The sequence below is a fragment of the Panicum virgatum genome, chromosome 2K (genome assembly GCF_016808335.1).
Source record: "Panicum virgatum strain AP13 chromosome 2K, P.virgatum_v5, whole genome shotgun sequence".
NCBI lineage: Eukaryota > Viridiplantae > Streptophyta > Magnoliopsida > Poales > Poaceae > Panicum > Panicum virgatum.
In genome coordinates, this window is record NC_053137.1 from 20,609,685 (window position 1) to 20,631,826 (window position 22,142).

General features: G+C 44.3%; 1 protein-coding gene across 1 annotated transcript; it reads right to left on the reverse strand.

Moving 5' to 3' along the window:
- Window positions 1-1,231: 1,231 nt before the first annotated feature.
- Window positions 1,232-21,160, reverse strand: LOC120695190. Its single transcript, XM_039978490.1, has 23 exons — window positions 20,461-21,160; window positions 19,571-19,869; window positions 19,331-19,472; window positions 19,008-19,111; window positions 18,683-18,891; window positions 18,420-18,512; window positions 17,960-18,175; window positions 17,650-17,690; window positions 14,492-14,560; window positions 14,275-14,375; window positions 14,082-14,166; window positions 13,862-13,960; window positions 13,101-13,169; window positions 12,887-13,018; window positions 10,420-10,514; window positions 10,224-10,319; window positions 9,783-9,799; window positions 6,647-7,200; window positions 5,246-5,347; window positions 4,853-5,110; window positions 4,562-4,687; window positions 3,858-4,445; window positions 1,232-3,642 (listed from the first exon to the last, which is right to left on the reverse strand). The coding sequence occupies exons 1-23, from the start codon at window positions 20,923-20,925 to the stop codon at window positions 1,864-1,866; spliced, it is 5,739 nt and encodes a 1,912-aa protein (XP_039834424.1). The 5' UTR covers window positions 20,926-21,160; the 3' UTR covers window positions 1,232-1,863.
- Between the last annotated feature and the right edge of the window lie 982 nt (window positions 21,161-22,142).

The following is a 22,142-nucleotide window of genomic DNA, read 5'->3' on the forward strand; positions in this document are numbered from 1 at the left end:
GATCAGTACCAAAGGAGAGCCGTTTCCGACGAGAGACGATGCTCCTGTCTTCGCACGACACTAAACGCATCGTAGCGGATCCCATCGTGAGGGCAAACTACCACCGAGATTTTTATTGGTAGGTGAAATTTGAGGAGGCAGTGGAATGTGATCCCGGTTATGGTCGCTGGTAGAGGCAGTTCGTCCCCGCGAATAATTGCAGAAAGTGAAAGCAGGAGTCCCAATCAAGACCAGAGGATATGTCATGTGTAAACATTTTTTGTATGATGAGTCTTGAACCAGGCAAACTCAATCTATATAACTTTTTTATGTATCATTTTTACCGAATTTTTTTATGGTTCAATTTAAACAAGTTTGACTAACTCCATCCCAAAAGATGCAACTCTAGAAACTCTTAAACAGCGGCGAATGGTGCATATAATTGTTAGGTTTTTATGATGTTCTTGTCTCTGCTTTCAAGTGCAATTGTAGTTTTACCCTCATTTTTTTTAATTTCGTGATTTTACCCTTTATTTTTCACAAGTCATTGCAATTTTGCTCTGAGAATTTGCATATTTGCCCTTATTTTGCCCCTTGATTAGGGGTAAATCGTATTAATTTATAAATAATAAAGGGTAAAATCACAAGTTAAAAACTAAGGGCAAAAGCACAATTGTACTTCAAAGTAGGCATAACAACACAAACGCCCAGTCCCCCCCCCCGTCCCGACCAAGGCAATTCTGGACATTCGCAGACAGATTACCGGCAAAGGAAAATGACTTTGGAGCACATAATTGAGTTCCCGTACACGTAATGTATAGGTACGCGGTAACCAGGTTGACGAAGTTTAAAAGAGGGAAAATTCGATTCATGCCACCACAACTCCGTGAAATTGGGTTTCACGTTGAAAATCATGCCACTCAATGGCATCGATTTCAACATGAAATCAAAAATCGTGAAATTGTAGTGGCATGGATCCAACTAACCCAAAAGAGAACAGCTAGCGCAAATAAACTACAAAGCATGTGGAAACAGTGCCCCCCCTAATTATCTTTGCATGTACAAGTTCGAAGTCTAGCTGGGGACAGTAGGTTGGTAAATGAAGCGACTTGTAAGACAAATTTATAATTATGGAATAATATTCTTTGCCAGACAGTATATATCCAAAATTAGAGGAGTGACAGCCTTACATCCATTGGTTATAAGAAAGAAAAGATATTCAGGCAATCAGGTCCATCATCCAAGAAATGAGTTTGTTGTCTGTCGAATTTCATCTATGCAACTCGAAAACGCGTTACCAGAAACATATGGCACTGGAAAGAAAAATAGGACGACAGGTCTAGCAAATCAATCACAACTAACCCATTTTGCCCTTCCTATCATGTTATATTACTATCAGTTTCTTCTCAAGTACAAAATCCCTACTCAAAATGATGAGAGCAAGTGTCCGTCAGAAACCAGTGTCTGAATTACATGCGGGGCATCATCCCCCTTTTCCTCGTAAATAAACAATACACTCTTTTGACATGCTCTTACAAAGCTTTTCTTTCTGTCATCAGAAAGATCCCTCTGATGGAGACCAAAAATATTAGGATTTCGATTATTCTCATTCACATGGCCAAAGTGCTCCTTGGGGGGCTTTATTCTTTGTGTAAAGCACTTTCTACAGGGCACGATAAAACAAATGGACGATTTCAGCTCTTGACCAAAATTTTGTTTTCAATACTACCTTTCCCACTAATCCATTTACATGTATGACATCAGCCCCATTGCAACAGATGAGCTGCCATTGCACATTTCCTCGTGCAAACCTCTTCGCTCCCTCCATCTCAATGCCCCCAGTAGACTTAGCTGGCTGCTTCAGCTGCTGTACACGATAATATGCTAGTCCACCTCCATGCCGTCATTTGAGTCCTTTGGCATACATCTTACATGAACTATGGGCACCTGCTCTTTGCCCTCAACATTGCTTCCGCAGTTGCTTTCTCCATTGGGGAACTCCAGAAATACTGTGTCCTTGTACATCCAGTCCCCCTTCTCAATAGAATAGAAGTCATCAAATGGCTCCCCACATAGTGCACAGATGATTTGGTTCTCATCTGCCGGGACCATAAACTCGCACACTTCCCCAGAACTTAAATCCACATCAGATGCCTCAGCGCTGTCCTCCATTTCATTTGATCCATCAATGTAACTGTTCTTGCTAGGGTACCATTTTTTAGGTGCAATTCCAGCAAAGCTAGTCTCAGATGCCCTTGACCCACCGCATGTCGTGTGTGACCTCAATTCTTCTTCAAGACTGAACCTCTCACCACAGATTTTACACTGATAGTTTCGGTCACCGAAGAGGCTGCTAATCACATGTTCATTGTACTTACGAAGTTTCTCTGGCTTGAACTCCAGGCCAATAAGGTCACCTGTCTTGATTTCAACAGCTTTGAGTAACAAAACGTTTGTTGGGGCAGATGAAACTGAATTAGATGCCTCCTTACCAACTGAAGGCATCTGAGCTGGCAAAGGCATAGCTGCAGCTGTGACATTTGTAGCATTGACACTTGATTCATTTGGCTGTGAAGGGACAGCGGTGGATGAATCAGTGGCTGGCGTAGAGATTAATCCCTTTGCAACCAGGGAACTGAGAAGACTTGAGAGAGGTGCAGCTTTCTCCGCACTCTGTGTTGATGGAGGTGGTGGCAGACCCGGTGGTAAAGGTGGACGCGCAGTGTTGGTTATCTGAGTTTGCAGAGTGGTATTTTCACCAGCTGCATTTTGCAGTGATGAAGAAGCCATTGGAGCAGATGGCAGAGTATGTGGAAGTGGTCCACTCGGAACAAGAGGCTGTGCCCTCAAACTTGCAAGATCGCCGGGGTTATTTGGTTTGAACCCACTCTTAATGAGACCAGCCAACAAATTACTAGCACCTGTCAAATCTGACCTTATAGGGGTGGAATCAGTGGGCAAAGAGACTTCTCCAAGCTGGATGGAAGGTCTGCACAGCGAAGGAGAATTTTCACGTGAAAAGCTTGCCTGCACTTGATCAGTTGGCTTGATATGTGGCTTTGACTGTAAGGTAGGATATTTTTGTGCCTGCTGGGTTGCCTGTAGACTAGGTTGTCCCTGAGTAAGTCCAGCATTCTGAGCAATAAAATGAGAATCTTTAGCAAATGCTGCCACTCTTTGGCTATATTCCTCTTGAGGATTTTGGCCCAATTGAGAAAATGGTCTGGAGGGATAAAAATCAGGCTCAGCAGGATTTGGAGAACTCTGATGTGCAAAGGGTGCAGTAGATGAAGGTGAGTGAACTGGTGGAGGGGAAGATGACCAATATCTGTGCTTCTGCTGCCCAAAGGTCTCAGTTGATCTTGTTGGTACACTGTTTGCACTATCTAGGCTTGATCTTCCAGCATAGGCTCCTGATAACCCAACAGATACAGATGAAGTGATACTTGCTGACATGGTGCCAGTATAAATTGTAGACCTTTCTCCTGGCTGATTGGAAAACCTTGATATCCTAGGATCCAGCCCAATGTCTGGGTGTACTTTTTCCTGCGACACCCAGAGAGAGGAACTTCGATGCGGTGGGAGCTGTTGTCCATCAGGCCTAATTTCCCTATCAATTCTTGGTTCCACCTCATGCCTACCATGAATGTACTCTTCATGATCCTGAGCAATTAAAAAGACAACAACATTATAGTCTTTTGACTAGAACAAAAAGTGGAGATATATATAAAGTAAATTTCATTGTGAATGGTTCAGATTGAAAGGGAAAAAAAAGACAACATAGTAGACAGTTTAAAACATCTCTGGTATTATTATGTACAGTAATGAACATTTCATGATTACTGAATATACTTCTCCAATAGCTTAGGTTCACATACCAAGTATGCTGCATGTCTTCTATCTTGACCTGTGGCAAGTCCAAATCTTGGTAAGCTATCTAGTTTATGTATGTTTGGGTCTAAATGTTCAACAGCTCCCACCTCAGGCCATTTAGCCCTTTGGAGGCTTGCAAACTTAGCGTTGCCATCATCGGCCATCCATTCTCCTTTTCTTACAGTATTGTTACCACCATAATCTGCTGCTTGAGAATGTACGTCATCCCACACATATTCTTCTTCCTCGGAGTGCTTCCAACTTCTGTTTGATGAAGGCCTACCAATTCTATCAGAATTAATGGAAGGAGTTGGAAGAAGTGCGCTATCCAAACGTACAGGTCCTGATGGCCGAACATCCTTGCTTGAATAAAAGTTGCTGCGCCGGTCAAATTGTTCTTCAGAAGAGCCAACATCAGTGCCATAATACAGCCCTCCGATTCCATCTTGACCTTTGGGTTTTGAGCGAACTTGACCAGTTCCAACAACAGCTTGCTGCGAAATGCTGGACAATCCAAGGCCCCTGACATCCCTACCTGCCTGCTTTTCATTTACAGGATTGCTAAAAGGGTCCCTCTGAGTGCGCTGAATGTTCTGCAAGTTAATAGTCAAACTAGTATGAAAATATGAATGAAACAATGAGCATTGAGGCTTTCTTGCATTTTACATCAAGAGGTATCAAAAAAGCCAAAGAGATAATAAGAACTCACAGGCCTAGCGTTAGGAGCATCTAATCGTCGCCCTGCACTTCTATCAGTACCTAGCCTGTTAGGCCTCTCAACATCATCGCCTGCATCAGCAATTACAGCTGCCTTAGCACCACTTCCCAGTATGCCCTGTCCAAAGTAAGGGAAAAACAACATGAGAAACAAAATCACATGAGGTGCAATAGAACAAAGTGGTAACTTCAATGCTACACACAGTACACGATTTGATTGTCTCTCCTGCCAAAGGAGTGAACGGGTATGTCCAGATAAGTTGAGAAATAATATATAGCTTGCCTTAGTTGGTTGATTGAGTTGCTGTCTCGCTTCCAAATATTTTGGATTAACATGTATGCTATTGGATGGCCGCGGGGACTGAGAATCAGGCCTCGATGGTGCAGCACTTGACGATCCATTGGCAGATGACTGAAAACCAAGTTCCTTCTCAATCGTTTGGAGAGGAGGTGGCGGAAACACTCCTTTCCATGTTCCAAAAAGATGCCTCATGCTATGATGTATAGAAGGATCAACTTGTTTATATGCCTTGCAGAAAACCTAGCAACAAAAAAAAACACCAAGGAAGCTCATGTTCATTATGATGTCCATGTTACACTCTCAGAATTATTGTTCCGGGGGTTGGAACTGCCTCTATTCCCACGTCAAGAAGATGGTATAGCATGAGATACTAACCTCTGGTAGTCTTGCAGAGAAATGTTTAACATAATCTTTTCCAATATTCTTGACAATACTGTCAAGTAGATATAAAGATGGTAGCTTCTGTTCACTTGGAACCTACAGGCACAAGCAACTGCCAAATGAGATAGGTATGCCCCTCAATCCGTAGTGGATAACAATCACATAACATTATAGATAGTGGATAGAGCTAAAAACAAAAGCAAGATTATACTAATGCAGCGCAACAGGAAAAAACCAACAACACTGATACGCCTCGAATGTGAATTCAAGACAAGAACGCTAGCAAATATGATTTGAAGACAGAACATATCCAATGGTGTGGCCCTTTTCTCCGGTGACTAGGACTCGATCCTACTTCCAAAGAATCCAGTAATTTTCCTTTTAGCATAAAAACAAGGGGACAAAAAAGAGCCTAAATAATATGCCGCCTCAACCTGAAGATAGCAGCAAAGTTACAGAAAGAAGTAATACAACCAAGACAACCAAATGCTTGGCAGTTATCAAGGAATGTGAGAAGCCCGGCGCGTGCCACAGACACACTTCTGGCATAGATTATTACACTTCATAATTTCCTGTCCTTTCATCAGTGCATCCATACATCATTCAGATTTGCATGACAATATATCAAAAACTTCAGTTTGGAGTAGAACTTTCTGAGTTCTGAGACCCTTTGAGATTCAACGTTTCATCAGATAGGGTACAAAAAAAGCCAAGAGAGCATCAGTTGGTATGAGAGTAGCATAACAGGTAATGCAGCGTAATGACATAATCTGTGCCCAGGTTTGTGGAAGCATAGGAATGAAATGGTTTTGAAGCCTGTTACAGTGTCCAAACATAAGCCGATAACTTATGATATTCTAGTACCACTGATAACTGCTGTAGCCCTCTCTTAGTAGAGGATGGTTCCAACAATAATGTTCATATTTGTTTTGCCGTTTCACAGGAGTCCGAAATTTAAATAGCGAATGAAATCTTGGGAAATCAAGTCCAGTAAGGAACTTCATGACATAAAATATATAAAACCACGTATATTAGCATCAAAGTGAGCGACGCAGGCGCAAGAGAGAGAGAGAGAGAGAGAGAGAGAGAGAGAGAGAGAGAGAGATTGTCTGAGAGGTCAATCAGCATTTCCTTTTGCAGCGATTTTACACACAGAAATTCCCTTCACAACATCAATAGCGATTGATCTCGATAGCTAGCATGAACACCAGTACAATGCACAGAGGCCTCGTAACCCTACACCACCACCTATAGCACATGTACTGTATCTAGCATCAGACATAGACAGTGCTTGCTACGACTGACGGCGCCTTAGTAATTACTTTTACATGGTGCGTTGAGGGGGAAAGGGGGTAGTTTGATGAGCACGAGGGGGAGTCAAAAGGCAAAGGTCACCTCGAGGATGTTGGCGCAGATGAGGGCGGCGATGGGCTTGGCGGCCTGGAGGTTCTCGCCGGCGATGATGGTGAGGTTGGTGATGATGGGCTTGGAGTTGAAGGTTAGCTCCCCGAGCGCGGTCCGGTACTGGCCGAGCAGCTCGTCGACCAGCGCCTGCTCGGCGGCGCTGGCGGCGGCGCCATTGGAGGCGGCGGCGTAGGACGAAGATCTGGGGTCCCGCGGCGGCGGCTGCGCGAGGCGCGGCTTCTTGGCGCCGGGGTCGGGGCCCGGCGCGGATCTGCGGGCGGAGGCGGAGGCCTCCATGGGGGCCGCGGAGGCGGAGGCGCGCATGGCGGGGAAGCTAGGGTTTGGGGCGCAGCATGTGGGGGAGGGAGCTAGGGTTTGAGAGGCGCGGCTGAGGCAATCGAAGCCGAACCCGCGGAACAGGGTTCGGTGGCCGCGCCGCCTCTGGGGTTTGGGAATCGGGAGGAATGGATTGGGGGAGCAAGCGAGGAAGAGGAGGCAGGGAGGTGGTTCGGACAGTGAACGCAGCAGCCGGTTTGATTTGATTTCGCGTCAGCGTTTCGGGTCGAGATGGGGAGAGGGGTACTGATATTTTGCGGTCAACCGTACGGGAGTCTCGGTACGGTCGATTTTCTGACAGTATTTTTTTATTTTTAGAAATTTTTTTTGTCGTTTTCTGAAAAAAAAATAAATTCAGATATTTTTTTATGAGTTAAAAAAATTCAAGTGAAAAATTAGTGGGTAGAAAAAATTCCAAGAAATAAATTGGTGAGATAAAAAAAAATTTGCGAGAAAAATTTTGACAGAGAGAAATTTATCAAATGGAAGAAACAAAAAATGTACATAAAAAAACTCGCGAAAAGCTCCAGGAGCACCTGCGTCGAGGGCGCTAGCAGGTTCAAGGTGAGGAGATGTTCTGCACTAGGAGCAGCGACGAGAGAAACAAGGGCGCGCCACAACGGGAAACTGCAGCAGGCAAGGTGAGCAGTACCCCGGGCCCGCGTAGCGCCTCCCCGCCGGCGGCGCCCCTCCCCGCCCCGCCGTGCCACCTCGCCGGCGGCATGCCCCTGCAGCGCCTCCCCACCGGCGGCGCCACCCCCCTCCACTGCTGCGCCTCCTCCGCCCAACTCGGGTCCCCCTGCGCTGGATCAGGGAAGGACGAAGGAAGAGGAAGAAAGGGGAAGGGAAAGGAGCCGGGAGCGCTTGAGAAAAAGAAGGAGAAGGAGGAGTGGTGGGATCCACCATGCAGTGGAGTAGGTGGAGTCGACCGTGACTTTTGCAACTTACGGTCAACCGTAATGTCAGTATTGCCTGGGGAGAGGGAGGGGAGGCCAGGAGGTGGGGAGGGAGGCACGCGAGCCGCGAAGCCAGGAGGAAGAGGACACAGAGAAGCAGGTCGCACCGTCGCAGGCTCGCAACCCGGGCAGCTGCTGCCCTTTTATCACTCAGCCCCTTTCCATTTCTGGGATTTGTGACTGAAGTGTCTACTCAAGATGTGAACACTACTTATTCAAAAAGTTACTCGCCCACTAAAAATTACTTCCGTTTCAAATTATAATTCGTTTAACCTTTTTAACTTCAAATTTAACCGCTCGTCTTATTCAAAAAGTTGTGTAAAATATCACTTCTTTTGTTGCAATTTGCTTTATTAATAAAAGTTTTTCAAGAAGAATTTAAATTTGACTATATTTGTGTAAATTTTTTAAATAAGATGAGTGGTCAAACTTGGTTTCTAAAGAGTCAAATGAATTATAATTTGAAACGGAGAAAGTATAATAGAATGTAAGAACAATGCTTTAACTAAAAATTACTTTATTAGTATATATGAAATTTTATGATTGAAATTGGTGTTGTTAGATTCATATTCAAAAGTACTTATTCATGATTAAAAGTTTGTATCAAAACGACCAATTAATAGAGTAATGTCGGCCAAAGCCTTAGCCTAATGAAACGAAATATGTCTTACTTTCTTTGATGCGGAGAGTGCTATGTTAGAGCTTGTGAGGAAAAAAAAAATGCTGAGACGTAGAGAAACTTGCATGCACTGATCGAAATTATATGCACGATATCTCCGTGACACCGAAATTATCCCATCAGGTCAGACATATCTGCTGCACGGACGAAATATCCGGCAATCAGTGAAGCCGTGGACCCACAGCACAAGCATGGCTGAAACCCAAAAACATTCATGTTTTATTGGTGATCTTCAGCTTTCGGTGACAACAATATCATCACTATCACTCGCCTAAGTTTAAGATATGTTACATTACAAGAAATGAAGAAACGGGCATACATACAGACTTGCATCAACTTCTACAGAACTGCACTGCTTGGTCCAGGTGGTATAGGAACTGAAGGCCTCAAGCAAGTCGGCCAAAACCTTTTGTTTTCATGGCTACCTTTAGTTACATACTGTACAAAGAAATCTATGAGAAACTAGAATTTACAGGACATGGCCGGGGGATTCGAACCCCAGAGTGCACTCTCTCATGTGAGAATCACCACAGGTGAACTCCGAATATAAAACAAATTGAAAATCCAAATTAGCAGACCATCACATCCTACATCTCATGGGGAAGTTAGACTAATAGTTCCATCCGATATCCAATAAAGCAACATGCAGACCTGTAAGTAGTTATTATAGCCTCGTCAGCACTACTATTTTTTCAAGTAAAAAAGGGTAAATTAACTTGCAAATTAAGTTGGAGCAGTAAGAGCTCAGCAAACAGCAATGAACGCTCAACCTTTACAAACAATATTAGTCACCAGAAACAAGTTCTGTTGAACAAGAACATTCAGTTAAGCATTGTGATGCACAATCAACTTGGTGCTTGTAGCATAAAGCCAGTCAAAAGTGAAGAAGCCTAGACCAACTATGCCTAATAATTTAAATGCAGACTGAGAAATCCAAGGAACTTCCATTATCACAAATACTAGTAGCAACAGCTATCAGGCCAGACTAATCAAACTGTGTATTTGAGGTATTCAAAAATATAATGTTGAGCATTCAGTTAGTTATTGCAGTTGATGGAAGTAGCCAGCAACTGATATATATGCATTACTCGCCTAAAACGTCTAACCTCAATATGTATTAACTCATTCCTTTAACCCCAAGCAATAAATTTCTAACGTTCTATACAGCATACACTGTGAGAAAACATGTGAATTGAGCAGAAGACAAAATGGAAAGTACAGCACTGCAGCTACATAGTCTGGGTTTAGCATCAGCATTCCTTTACCTCATGTACATTGTATATACTGTTTGATTTTGTATTTAACTGAACTCAATCTTCTTAAAAATATCTAAGTAAATCGCACATTTAACAAACCATAGATACTTACAAATGTTGGCAAGGAACAGAACTCCTGAAAATGGCAGCATACCTTAAGACGTGGAAAGAAGTTGCACAATTCGTTTTAGTGTAAATGACGGAAACCATATTCTCAGAGTAGAGTGGTACTGTCGATGGATTATTCAATTATAGCAGGTCAATATCGAAACCCTCCCTTGTGTTGATCTTATCAGGACAACTCACTAAAATACACCTTCCTGTAACTGTATAAAGCAGACTACAAATCTGATCGACTCAACTGCGGCACTGGAACCTTAATTAATGGTCTCAAAGTTTCCATAATATTTGTAAATGAGGGTCTTCGCCATGGCTCGCTACAAAAGACATAGCATTAGTACAATAGGCCCAGGTCCTTGTGATAAAATTCAGAGAAGTAAAACGGAAGGGGTATATCAGTGGAATAAGAATGCATACCTTGCCCAGCAAGATTCAATTAACGCGGCTACTAGAGGATTCAGATCTTTAGGGATTTCAAGCCTTCTACCTTTAAAACCTACAGCGGCAACCACCTGCAAAATAGTGTCGAGGCAGATAAAGGTCAATACAATATGGTATGCAGTATGCACCACTTCAGGTGCGTACTGTTTGTGGATAAACAAAAAATGTGTTCAACAATCTTTTTTTCTCGAATGGCGCCAGGAGGACTGCTAGGAGGGAGGATAGACGTGATTGCTTAGATTGTAAGGTGATACCTGGGGAGTGTGTTGCCCCTCAACACAAGCTTGTGGTGGCGGACTTTCGTCTTCGGGTACGTGTCCACCGGGACAAACATGCCAAGATTGCGAGAACAAAGTGGTGGAAGCTTAGAGGGGAAGCGGCACAAGCGTTTAAGGAAAGGATGCTAGGTGAGGGGCCTTGGGAAGAAGGAGAAGACGCAGATGACATGTGGCTAAAGATGACAACATGTGTTCGGAAGGTGGCCTCAGAGGTGTTTGGCGTGAGTAGGGGAGGCAAACAGGAGGGGAAAGACACCTGGTGGTGGAACGACGAGGTGCAAAGGGCTATTAAGGAGGAGTGTTTCAAGCGCCTCCACCTTGACAAGAGTGCAGCCAACATCGAGGGCTATAAATTAGCGAAGAGGGTTGCAAAGCGAGCTGTGAGTGTAGCAAAGGGTAAGGCGTATGATGACCTGTATCAGCGGCTAGGCACGAAAGAAGGGGAGAAGGACATTTATAGGATGGCTAGGGTCCGCGAGCGGAAGACAAGGGACATCAACCAAATCAAATGCATTAAGGATGGGACAGATCGACTGCTAGTGAAGGATGAGGAGATTATGGATAAGATGGAGAGAGTACTTCGACAAGTTGTTTAATGGGGAGAGTGAGGGCCCTACCCTTGAGTTAGATGACTCTTTTGACGATACCAACAGACGTTTTGTGAGGAGAATTCAGGAGGTAGAGATCGGGGAGGCTTTGAAGAGGATGAAGGGAGGTAAAGCCATGGGCCCTGATGGTATCCCCATTGAGGTGTGGAGATGCCTAGGAGATAGAGCAATAGTATGGTTAACTAAGCTTTTTAATCTCATTTTTCGGTCAAACAAGATGCCGGAAGAATGGAGGAGAAGTATATTAGTACCTATCTTCAAAAACAAGGGCGATGTTCAAAGTTGTACTAACTACCGTGGGATTAAGCTGATGAGCCATACGATGAAGCTTTGGGAGAGGGTTATCGAGCATCGCCTAAGAAGAGTGACAAGTGTGTCCCAAAACCAATTTGGGTTCATGCCTGGAAGGTCAACCATGGAGGCGATTTTCTTAATACGACAATTGATGAAGAGATATAGGGAGCAGAAGAAGGACTTGCACATGGTCTTCATTGACCTTGAGAAGGCATATGACAAAGTACCGAAAAATGTCATGTGGTGGGCCTTGGAGAAGCACAAAGTCCCAACTAAGTACATTACCCTCATTAAGCATATGTACAAGGATGCGACGACATTTGTCCGGACATGTGATGGCAACACCATTGACTTTCCTATTAACATAGGCCTACACCAGGGGTCAGCAATGAGCCCTTATTTATTTGCTTTAGTGATGGATGAGGTCACAAGGGATATACAAGGTGAGATCCCTTGATGTATGCTCTTTGCTGATGATGTGGTGCTAGTTGACGAGAGTAAGACAGGAGTTAATAGGAAGTTAGAGCTGTGGAGACGCACGTTAGAGTCGAAAGGGTTCAAACTTAGTAGGACCAAGACCGAGTACATGATGTGCGATTTCAGCGCGACTAGGCATGAGAGGGGAGACGTTAGTCTAGATGGGCACGTTAGAGTCTAGATGGCACCAATTGAGGAGAAACTTACTCAGCATCGGCTGAGATGGTTTGGACATGTCCAACAAAGGCCTCCTGAGGCGCCGGTGCGTAATGGGGTTCTTGAGCGAATCGATAATGTAAAGAGGGGTAGAGGTAGAACTAAACTGACGTGGGATGAGTCGGTTAAGAGAGACGTTAAGGATTGGAATATTTCTAAAGAGATAGCTTTGGATAGGAGCGCTTGGAGACTAGCTATCATTGTGCCTGAACCTTGAACTTATTTCTTTCGGGTTTCATCTCTAGCCTACCCCAACTTGCTTGGGAAAAAAGACTACGTTGTTGTTGTTGTTGTTGTTGTTGTTGGCGCAGGAGGACTGCACGTCATTTCATTTAAGATAGAAGAAAGGAAAGAGTACAGAGGTTAGACAACCCCTGTACTCAGTACAACTCACACCCTTAGGTGGACTCTTACAAAAGGAACAAAAAACACAAGACCACTCCCCAAGGACCTAAGGTGCCGGGGGCAGCGGCCTATCGAGGAACTCTTTGAGCTTGGAAGCTCCTGCCAATGAAGTTACCTGAGAGGTTTTGTCACTTCACCAATGGGAATAACAGATAGTGAAGTTACCTGGGCAGGATTCAGGTTACACCATGGTTGTTGCAATGTCATTAGTTCCCATAGGATGACACCAAAACTGTAGACATCAGATTTTTCATTGGATGGTTCATCTCGAAGCACTTCAGGTGCCATCCATTCAGGCTGAAATTTAAAACAAGATTATCAAAGACATACTTTTCAATTAATGGGAGATGAACTTTAGAAAAAGTGGAAAGGCTCTTACAGTTCCAGCCAAAGACTTGGAAGACAGGAAGGTGTTAGGTTTTAATCTTGAAAGGCCAAAGTCGCATACCTAGGGAATAGTTAAAACTTGTAAGGTTTGGCCAAGTAGATACTCTAATATAATGTTGTGATCAGAAAAACTTAATAGAAAGCCAAGTCAAGACAACATTAAATTCAAGATTATTTAAGATGTATCCTCTAGGAAGAATGGAATGAAAATCCACATGCTATGGCAAGACTTGAGCAACTTCATATTTGTTTAGGGAACTTAGCATCTCTCCCAGATGTTCCCCTAAATATGTTAACTAAAGAGCGACAATGTGAGCTTAGGGTAAAAGGAATCATGATTGTAAATATCACCACTACTACAAAATCATTAGAACTCTTTGCCTATTCTCTCAGTAACTTTCTCTGCCAACACTTAAGGGCTTGTTTGGTAGCAATGGGATTAGACTCAATCCCCATGTGATGGAAGGGAAAATGAACAAATTCCCCAGACAGTCGTAACTGGCTGGAGCAAATCCCAGGCTATCCAACAGAAAACAAGAACATGGAAGATTATAGCTCTATTCTCTTACTAAAAAGCACATGTTTGCTAGGATTGGATAGTATTAGATTCATAGGCTAGGGCAAGTTTAGACGTGCACAGGAATATTTAGCAAGCTGTGTATTGTGTCAGCAAAGCATTGATGTGGCTGACAAAATGCACATGCAAATTTTGTTTGTCTAAATGCAATAAGATATGCAGTTAATTGACCATACTTTGACAGTATACTTCTTGTCAACTAGAAGATTTGGAGACTTCAGGTCACGATGAACAATAGGAGGACTGCGTCTATGCAGGTAGTTCATTCCTTTGGCCTGTAGAACCAGCAGAGTGGGTTCAGAAAGTATCAAAGTAACAATGCATAGCTCTAATTTCACAACATGGGCATGTAAAGCTGTGGAAGGAACAGGTAGGGAAAATGAGATAACACAATACCACGTCAAATGCCATGTTTAATCGGCGTCTCTCATCCAGAACTTCTTTCGCACCACTCCTATGCAAAAGTTTATACAAACTGCCCCTGAAATGAAAGATAGGCATGAATTGTTTGAAGCAGCCTAGTGGGTAAAACATTATGATATCATAATATAAAGATAAACAAAGGTATAACCAAGAGGAACTTCCAAACCTAGACAAGTATTCTGTAACTATTGATAGGTTCGGCGGTTCAGTGACAGCACCCATGAATAGAACAATATTTGGATGTCTCAGACTTTTCATAATTGCAACCTACCAAATTAAGAAAAAACACATTAGCTGATACCCCATAAAGGCATAAAAACCATGTGAATATAGAGTTGTGTGGGTATAACAAAGTCGAACGACATTAAAACTGTTCAACAGACCTCCCTCATAAATTCCCTGAAGCGCTCTGGATGAAAATCCTGCTCCATAAGTATTTTGACTGCAACATCCTGTGAAAATATGGAGTTGGTTTCAATATTGAAATAAACATCTAGGGCCAATTTGTGAGTTTTGGTGGATTAATGACGCATTCATGTGGGACTGATGTTATTGTTAAGAATAATGAGCAGGTATCACCGGTGGTAGATGGACAAAGTCATGGAGACGTTAACCAAAAAGGAAATGAAAGGTGGAAACTGGAAACTCATAAGGATTTAAATATTTTACTTTTGAAATTGAGTATAGTAATGCCGCACTATCAAGAGGGGCAGGAAATTTACTTGCTTTACGGTAAAATAAGGTGCTCAAGATGATCTAACAAACCTATGAGACACCTTTGCACTTGCTCAACACTTGGGATATCTTATAGTGCTTTCTACAGATTGTTCGGAGTCTCCGAAGAATTCTACAAAGTCTCTGGAAATCAGGCTGTTTGCGGAATCTTGTCCAGAGTCTGGACATGCGTGGAGTCTCCACACATTTGCCGAGACTCCGGAGGGGACTTGTCCATAGTCTCTGAAACTTTGGTCCAGAGTCTTCGGAACTTAACTAGTTAACGGCTAGGTTTGGGTGAGGGGGGTATCTCTCTCTTCGACCTAACTCGACCTGCCTTCTTCCCTGAGCATTCAAGACACCTTTTACTCCTCCCTAGTGCTCCGAGTGAGATTTGGTGAGGGAGATTGAAGGGAGAGCAAGTGAGAGTGTTAGTGAGCTGATTTCCAATCTCTTGAGCATCTCGTTCTATGCCAAGCCGATGGATTTCATGTTTGTTGTTTGTTACTCTTGGAGCTTCAAGCTCCTAGCTGGCTAGGCGTCGCCCGTCGAGCACCCAAGCTTGTGGTGTGCCCCAGGAAGTTTGTACAACCATGACAAGTTAGTAAGTAACCTTAGCCAGACCTTGGAGTCGCTAAGGGGAGGTTCAAGCTCAAGAAGAGAACATTCTTCTTGGGTACCTCAACAGAGACGTAGGTTCCACGTGCGGAACTGAACTTCTGTAAACGAATCCTCGTGTCTTTGTGTTCATTTCTTGTGATTTGTTGAAGTTTTTGCTTGGAGTGAGCTTGTCTAGGGTTTGTTGTCGATCTACTTGTTGGAAAGTTTTTTAGTGCAAGTATCTGGGTAGAAGGGGTGGAAATAAGGCCATAAACTCAGGAAATTTGTCTGATCTACTTTTGGTTGAGTTTGAGTAGCCGAATTGTGTTTCTAGCAAATTTTCCGAAGTCTCTGAAGATTTCTGTGGAATCTCTGTAAGTTGTGGAGATTCTGAACAAATCTCCAGACATTCCATAGTTTACTGACAGAATTGTTTTTAAGTTGTAGAAATTTCAGATTTCAACTATTCACCCCCTTCAAGTTGACATTTAAATCCTTTCAAATATTGACCTCAAGATACCAGAACAGTGGGCCCACCCAGAGGAAAACAAGGCCCTGGTTGGGACCGATTCTAGGAGGATTATGGCCAAACTAATGGAGCTAACCACCCCCAAATGCTTCGATTCAGGTCCAATTCCACAGGAATCAATTTTTCCCACCGCAGGCAAACGTCAGGCCAGGCGATCACTTCGGGGAGAATCATGCCGATTGTGGCCCGAAGTTTCCAAGAATGCCCCAGAACATGATAGAAAAACTACAAGCCCTCTGCCATCATACAAACAGAAATGTTTTGGGTTCAACACTCTCCACCCACCCCCACCGCACCCGCGCGGCAGCTGCGACATCTAGGCGAGTCAGTCACCTCCTTAGTGTTGCCCGCGCATTCGCAACCCTCCCCCTTGCCCTTCAACGCTAGCCATTCGACGCGTCCCTCCTCCAAAGCAGCCCATCCCCAGCCCTTCCAGCAATGCCCCCTCCGTCCACCAGTTTGCGGGTCCTCTCTGGAGGAGGACGGTGCACGGCCTCCTGCTCCAGACATCGCCGGTCCCACCATGGTCAAGAACCACAGGGGTGCGGCTCGTGGCCCAGCAGCACCATGCTATCTAGCTGCGACAAGAGCGTGCGGAACCGGCATCGGCGTTTGACTACAACAATGTGCCGTAGCCCTAACGACATCGACGGCATCCAATCCCAACAGTCAAATGCTACTGTCGTAACCTAGGGTGGATGATGCCCAATCGTTTGCGGAAAACAGCCACATGATTTCTGTGTGTATCCTCATTAATTTGGGATTTGTACAATAGTTTACATGCAAGTTGTGCTCGTTGATGTGAATGACTTTTCTTCAATTGTATTGAGTTGCATGCTTAAGCCAGCCAGTTCAACCCAAAAGCTTAAGCTGATGGGGAGAGGTGGGCAATTCATTTATACTTCAACAAATTGTATATCTAAATTGCTTAGTACTTGCTCCAGTAGATTTTGTCCTACGAACTCTGTTACCAAGTTGTGAATGTAAATATATTCTCTTTTTCTTCGTCATTTTTGTTCACACCGTCTGATGGATCTGCTAGTTGCTAGTATTCTATAGCAAAAGATGAGTATGAGTAACCTTTTCTTCTTGAGAATATTTCTTTCACCAAATTTCTTACCAACGATCAAAATTAGAAGACTCCCGTTAGAAAAAAAATCAGGGCTGCCAAACCCCTAGCTTGTCCAGCCAGCAGATTCTCTAGGCAGTTGCTTCTCAGAGTAGCCAGCTTCTCACAAAATCACTGCCTAGAGAAGCATATTCAAACACGGCCCAAATAATAGGAGGTTGCTATTAAATTTTTTGTGGAGTCTGTTTGGTGCTAGATGAGGAGTTTGCACACAATTAGTCAGTCAGCACTAGAAGTCAGTTGGATTAAGAAAGAGTAGATCAGCTTCATGAAGGAAGGGAAGGAAACCAATTAAGGCCTTCTTTAGTTAATCCCCTCCCCAAGGGGATTGAGGTGGGTCCAGTTAAGATAAGATGAGACTAGATTCTAGTCAAAGAAGGGTTCAGCCATAACGGTTGACTATGTAATAGATTGAATCCAATAAGAAAGAAATCAATCTAGTCCCCCCTTTCCCCACTCCTCTAGTTCAATAATGGGGCAAAGTCGATCAGAACAAAGAAGCAAAAGCAACAATCTTTTTACACCTGTCAGTTACAGCTTATCGATAAATAGACCATGCAAAAGCTTACCGATCCATGCCAATCAGCACGATGGACTGTTCCAAAAGACCCTGGAAGAAAATGGTTTACCAAAATCAGGAAAGTGTTCTTTGGATTAAATTACTGAGCATGACTCAAATTTGATTGAATGCTAAAATTTCTTCTTTTCCCCTCGAACATGCAGAACTGTGCATCATTATATTAAGAAGAAAAATGATAAAATTTCTAACACAATGGGTTCCACAGTCCTATTAGCAAACATACAAGAAATATTTTCCCCATTTTTTTTCTGGTGGACTACAAAAGGCTGAAGTTTCAAGTATAATGTGTGCAAATATACCTGCTCCAATCTTCTCCTTTAAAACCAGCTCGTTCCATGGAATGATCAGATCATCCGCAGCAAGTGACAGATCACTGACTGTATGTCTTAACTGCTGAGTCTCCTCAATTAACTTCAATTCTTTCTTCCTATCAAGTTTCATATTGGAGGAAATTAGTGGCAAAACCTCACGAGGAGCTTCTTGCACAATGATGTCCGGCTTTATTGCTGCTTGCCCTGCATCGCCAGACCATAATATATCGACTTCAGACAGCCATGCAAAATCATATACGCGTATGATGAATGGGCTATAGTAATTATGTAGACTTTCCTAATACAGGTGCAAAGTGGATAAATTGGGCTGTACTACATGTTGTGATAATATGTATATGTAGCGTGGTACGACAGCAAGTCTCTTATTTCGATACTCAAAACAAAAGTAGCCAAGCCTCAGAAGATAGCCATGCTAGCCGTGCGCTACCTTTTCCTGGCATCCAGTTGTTCATGGTCTCATCCCCAGCAACATGTTTCTTAGAATAAGGTTGGTCCAGAGTAGTTACTGCACTAGTAGCACCTGAAAATGCATGATACAGTATGTCACAAAACTGACAGATATAAACATTCTTCATGAAGACTCCATAGATAGCCTATAGCAACAGCTTACTGGATAGACATTGATATATGTAATGAAGCCCTATTGACTAATGAAAAATTAAGGTTAAAACCTATTTGGAAACTAATTACCTGTGGAAGAATCACTGAACAAGAGATTCAGTGAATGGCAATCTGAGAAGTACTGCTTGGCTACCGAGCTGAAATTTGAAGTGATCTCCAATGACCTAAATTTGGGAGGATGAAGAGGTGAGGACACCGATAGTGAGTAGGGGCCATTGACAAAGGAATCAGGATCACTAAGTTGGCCGGGATCCCCAATTAAATCAACCAAGTATTCTCTGCCAAAACAAAGTTAACAAGAGATGAGTACACAGCACAAACCAAACATTAGCTACGATGGATCATAGCCAAGACACTGAAGGATTCTAGTTTCATATCAGCAGGGGAAAGGTACCTTTCAAGCCCAAAGCGTACAAGACAGGAGGAGGCATCATCAGATTTACAATATTTACAACCCTTAACAACTCTACATGGAATACTGACTTTATCTGCTAATATCTGCATTACATTAGTAAAAAATTTCAGGTCGAGAAATTTTGAACATAAGAAGTTATTAATTGCTAAATTATATAATCAAGTAACCCATCACAAACGTTCATATTTTCTAGCAGCGGATAGACAGAACTCTTTACCGACATTCCTGCTGTGATTGCCACTGAGGTAACAGATTTTCACAAGATGGACAGACAGGAAATGAACTTAAACCAGCAAACATACTTTGAATAACAACGAGCGGTGCTTGCAAAGACCAACAGGGAGCTTTCCCAGATGAAGCACAACAGATCCTGTACTTGACTTGATGGCCTCGTTGCACTCTTTCCATTTTTGAAACAAGCTATCTTCATTGGATGCTGTACCCCTTGATGACGGACAAAAAATTAGAAAGAAGAGTTTCAGAAACCACATAAGCCAGAATAAATTAAAAGGCCTATAGGAGCTTGGTGACGCAACTCTCACCCCATCCTTGAAGATACGACTTTGGCTAGTTGGATTACCACATCCTTGGCATCAGTACAGCTGGACAAAAGGCTGGAAGCATAACTCTCCAGCATACCCAAATCAAAATCAGTTCTCCGGTCGATGAGAATGGCTTGAATTGAAGAATCGTCGGGACGGACAGATTTGAGTGATTCCATGGAGGGTATGTGATTCTCTTCATGTACATCCGTGCATAGTGACCACACGAAGGGGTCCAACCCATGAATCACGTAAAAACCATCTGGTATCGTGCTGTTGTATGATAGCGAGCCATTCACCTAAAGAAGTGTTAGGAAGCAAGCATCAGGGAAAAATCGAAATGAGATAGATACCAGATTTATGCATGGTATATGACTATATACAAATACAAACACAAAGCGGAAGATAGATTTGTTACAACTGCAGAGATCACTGATACAGCGATAAAATTGTTCATACATTAACATATAAATGTATCTTTGATGCTGTTTAATACACTGAAATAGGGAAATCCTAGTATGATTTCGCATGAGTTGAGCTAGAGGATGTTGGTATGCATGAGCAGAAGTACAATCCAACAAGTACCAGAGGTCAAGCAACTGAAGCAACGGCTTCATTTTTCGAGGATTATTAATGGACTATTAAGCACTGGCTCCATCAAGTCGCGGCGTCCAGAAACCAGAGTTCCTCTCGTGAATTCCAGCTTTTGTTTTTGCAGATAGACTTATTATATATGGATTGCTAAGCAGGTTTGACCAAATTGCGGAATTCTGAAATTCCCGAATCCCTCACAATTCGCAAACGATCGTTTCCAGAGAACGACACTAAGCATTACTTGCGTGAAGAGGAAGCACAGGAGGAAAGGGAGAAGGTGTGATGAGGGAGCTGACCCAGAAGCGATGCGAGAGGGACTCGGCGGACGGCGCGGGCTGCGCGAGCGGGAAGGCCCTCCCGTTCCCGCTGCCCCTCCCGCCGCTCCCGGGGTCGCCGGGGTCGAGGAAGCCCGGGTCCGCGGCGCAGGCGGCGTCGGCGCAGAGGCGGAGCGCGAGCGCGAGCTGCAGCTGGTAGGTCTCCTCGGCCTGCTGCGCCCAGCTCTTGCAGGGCGACGACCCCCCGGGCGCGGCCGCCGCCGATCCGGGCCCCGCGGCGGCCGAGGCGGGCGGCGGGAGGTGGAAGGGGTAGTCGCTGGAGGCGGAGACGGAGCTCCCGCCGCCGTAGCTGCTGCCGCTGGACTGGCGCTGCAGGGCGCTGGCGGGCGCGGGCCCCGGCCCGGGCCCCGCGCCCGCGGCGTCGTCGGGGAACTGAGAGAGGAGGGAGTAGTTGGTGCGGCGGGCGGCGCCGGGGGGCAGCTCCATGGCCCAAACCCTAGAGTCGGCGGGGCTCGTCGGCGGTGGTGGTGGTTCCGCTTCCGCTCCCCCGGAAAGGCAGGGGCGGGCGGGTAGTTTCGGTGGGAATTGACGGGGGTGGGCAGGGCAGGGAAGGGCCGGGTCGCCGTCGACGTCTCGTCGGTAGCGACGGCTAGGGGCAGCAGCAGCAACTAGCAGCAGGCAGCAGCGAGACGTGCGCAGCCTGCCTTGGGCGGCGGGCGGGGCGCACGGCCGCGGATAGGAACACGAGACACGGACGGCGCGGCCTGCCTCTGCTCTGGGTCTGCTGGGCTTCTAGAGGGCGGGGCCCGGCCCTGGCCGAGCCAGAGAGCCGCCGTGTCGCGGTCGGTCCGGAGGAGGCACGCCGGGAGCCGGGCCGTTTTTTCTTTTTTATATTTTTTAAAAATAAAAATTTCAAAAATATATGTTCGTTTTGAAATATTTTAAAAATATTTTCCGGTCGCTCCTCCAAAGGGCGACAGGCCTGTAATTTTTTTCTTTAAATTTGCAAGGAGGTCTCTGGAAAAAAAAAGGGCCTGTCGCCCCCCCTCGGCCGATCAATGGGCCCAGCCCACGGGCGCGGCAGGGGGGCCTGTCGCCCCCCCCGGCGACATGGGGGCCTGTCGCCCCCCTCGGGCGACCGGGGTAAGCCCCCAATATAAGACCCAACCCTCCTCTTCCCCCCTCATTTGAACCCGAAAATACCACCAAAAATTCAGAAAAAAAAGAGGAGTGAGGAGAAGGAAAGCGGCGAAGCCCTGCCGGATTCAGCACTTGTGATCTGCAGGTTAGTATATTTAGTTTATATATTGTTATATTTATGTACTACGTATTTAAGTAGGAGTAATTTAAGTAGGGGTGAGTAATTTAATTTAATTAGTGGTATAGTAGAACCATTTAAGTAGGAGTTTAATGATACTTTAGTTTGTAGTTACGTACTAGTAAATTAGTTTAGAAAATTAGTACTACGTATTTATTATTACAATTGCACTACTATTAGAGACGTGTTTATAAATTAATTATGATTTAGAATAGAATTTGACATATGCAGATAGAATTTGAGTGTCATCACGTAGTTATGAATACTTATACGTTGTAGTTGAATTTCATACTTAGTTTTTACGGATTATTGAATAAGATAGTGAAGTAAAGAGTATAACTCGATAAGTATTATGTGATATAAAGAAATGTCGAGCAAGATGCAG

Excerpts from the sequence above, each read along its gene's own strand:
- LOC120695190 (XM_039978490.1), bottom strand. The coding sequence starts at position 20,925 with ATGGAGCTGCCCCCCGGCGCCGCCCGCCGCACCAACTACTCCCTCCTC. Across the intron at positions 19,473-19,570 it reads GTCGTATCTTCAAGGATGGG|GGGTACAGCATCCAATGAAG; the intron begins GTGAGAGTTGCG and ends TCCGTCATCAAG. Across the intron at positions 14,561-17,649 it reads GTGCTGATTGGCATGGATCG|GATGTTGCAGTCAAAATACT; the intron begins GTAAGCTTTTGC and ends ATATTTTCACAG.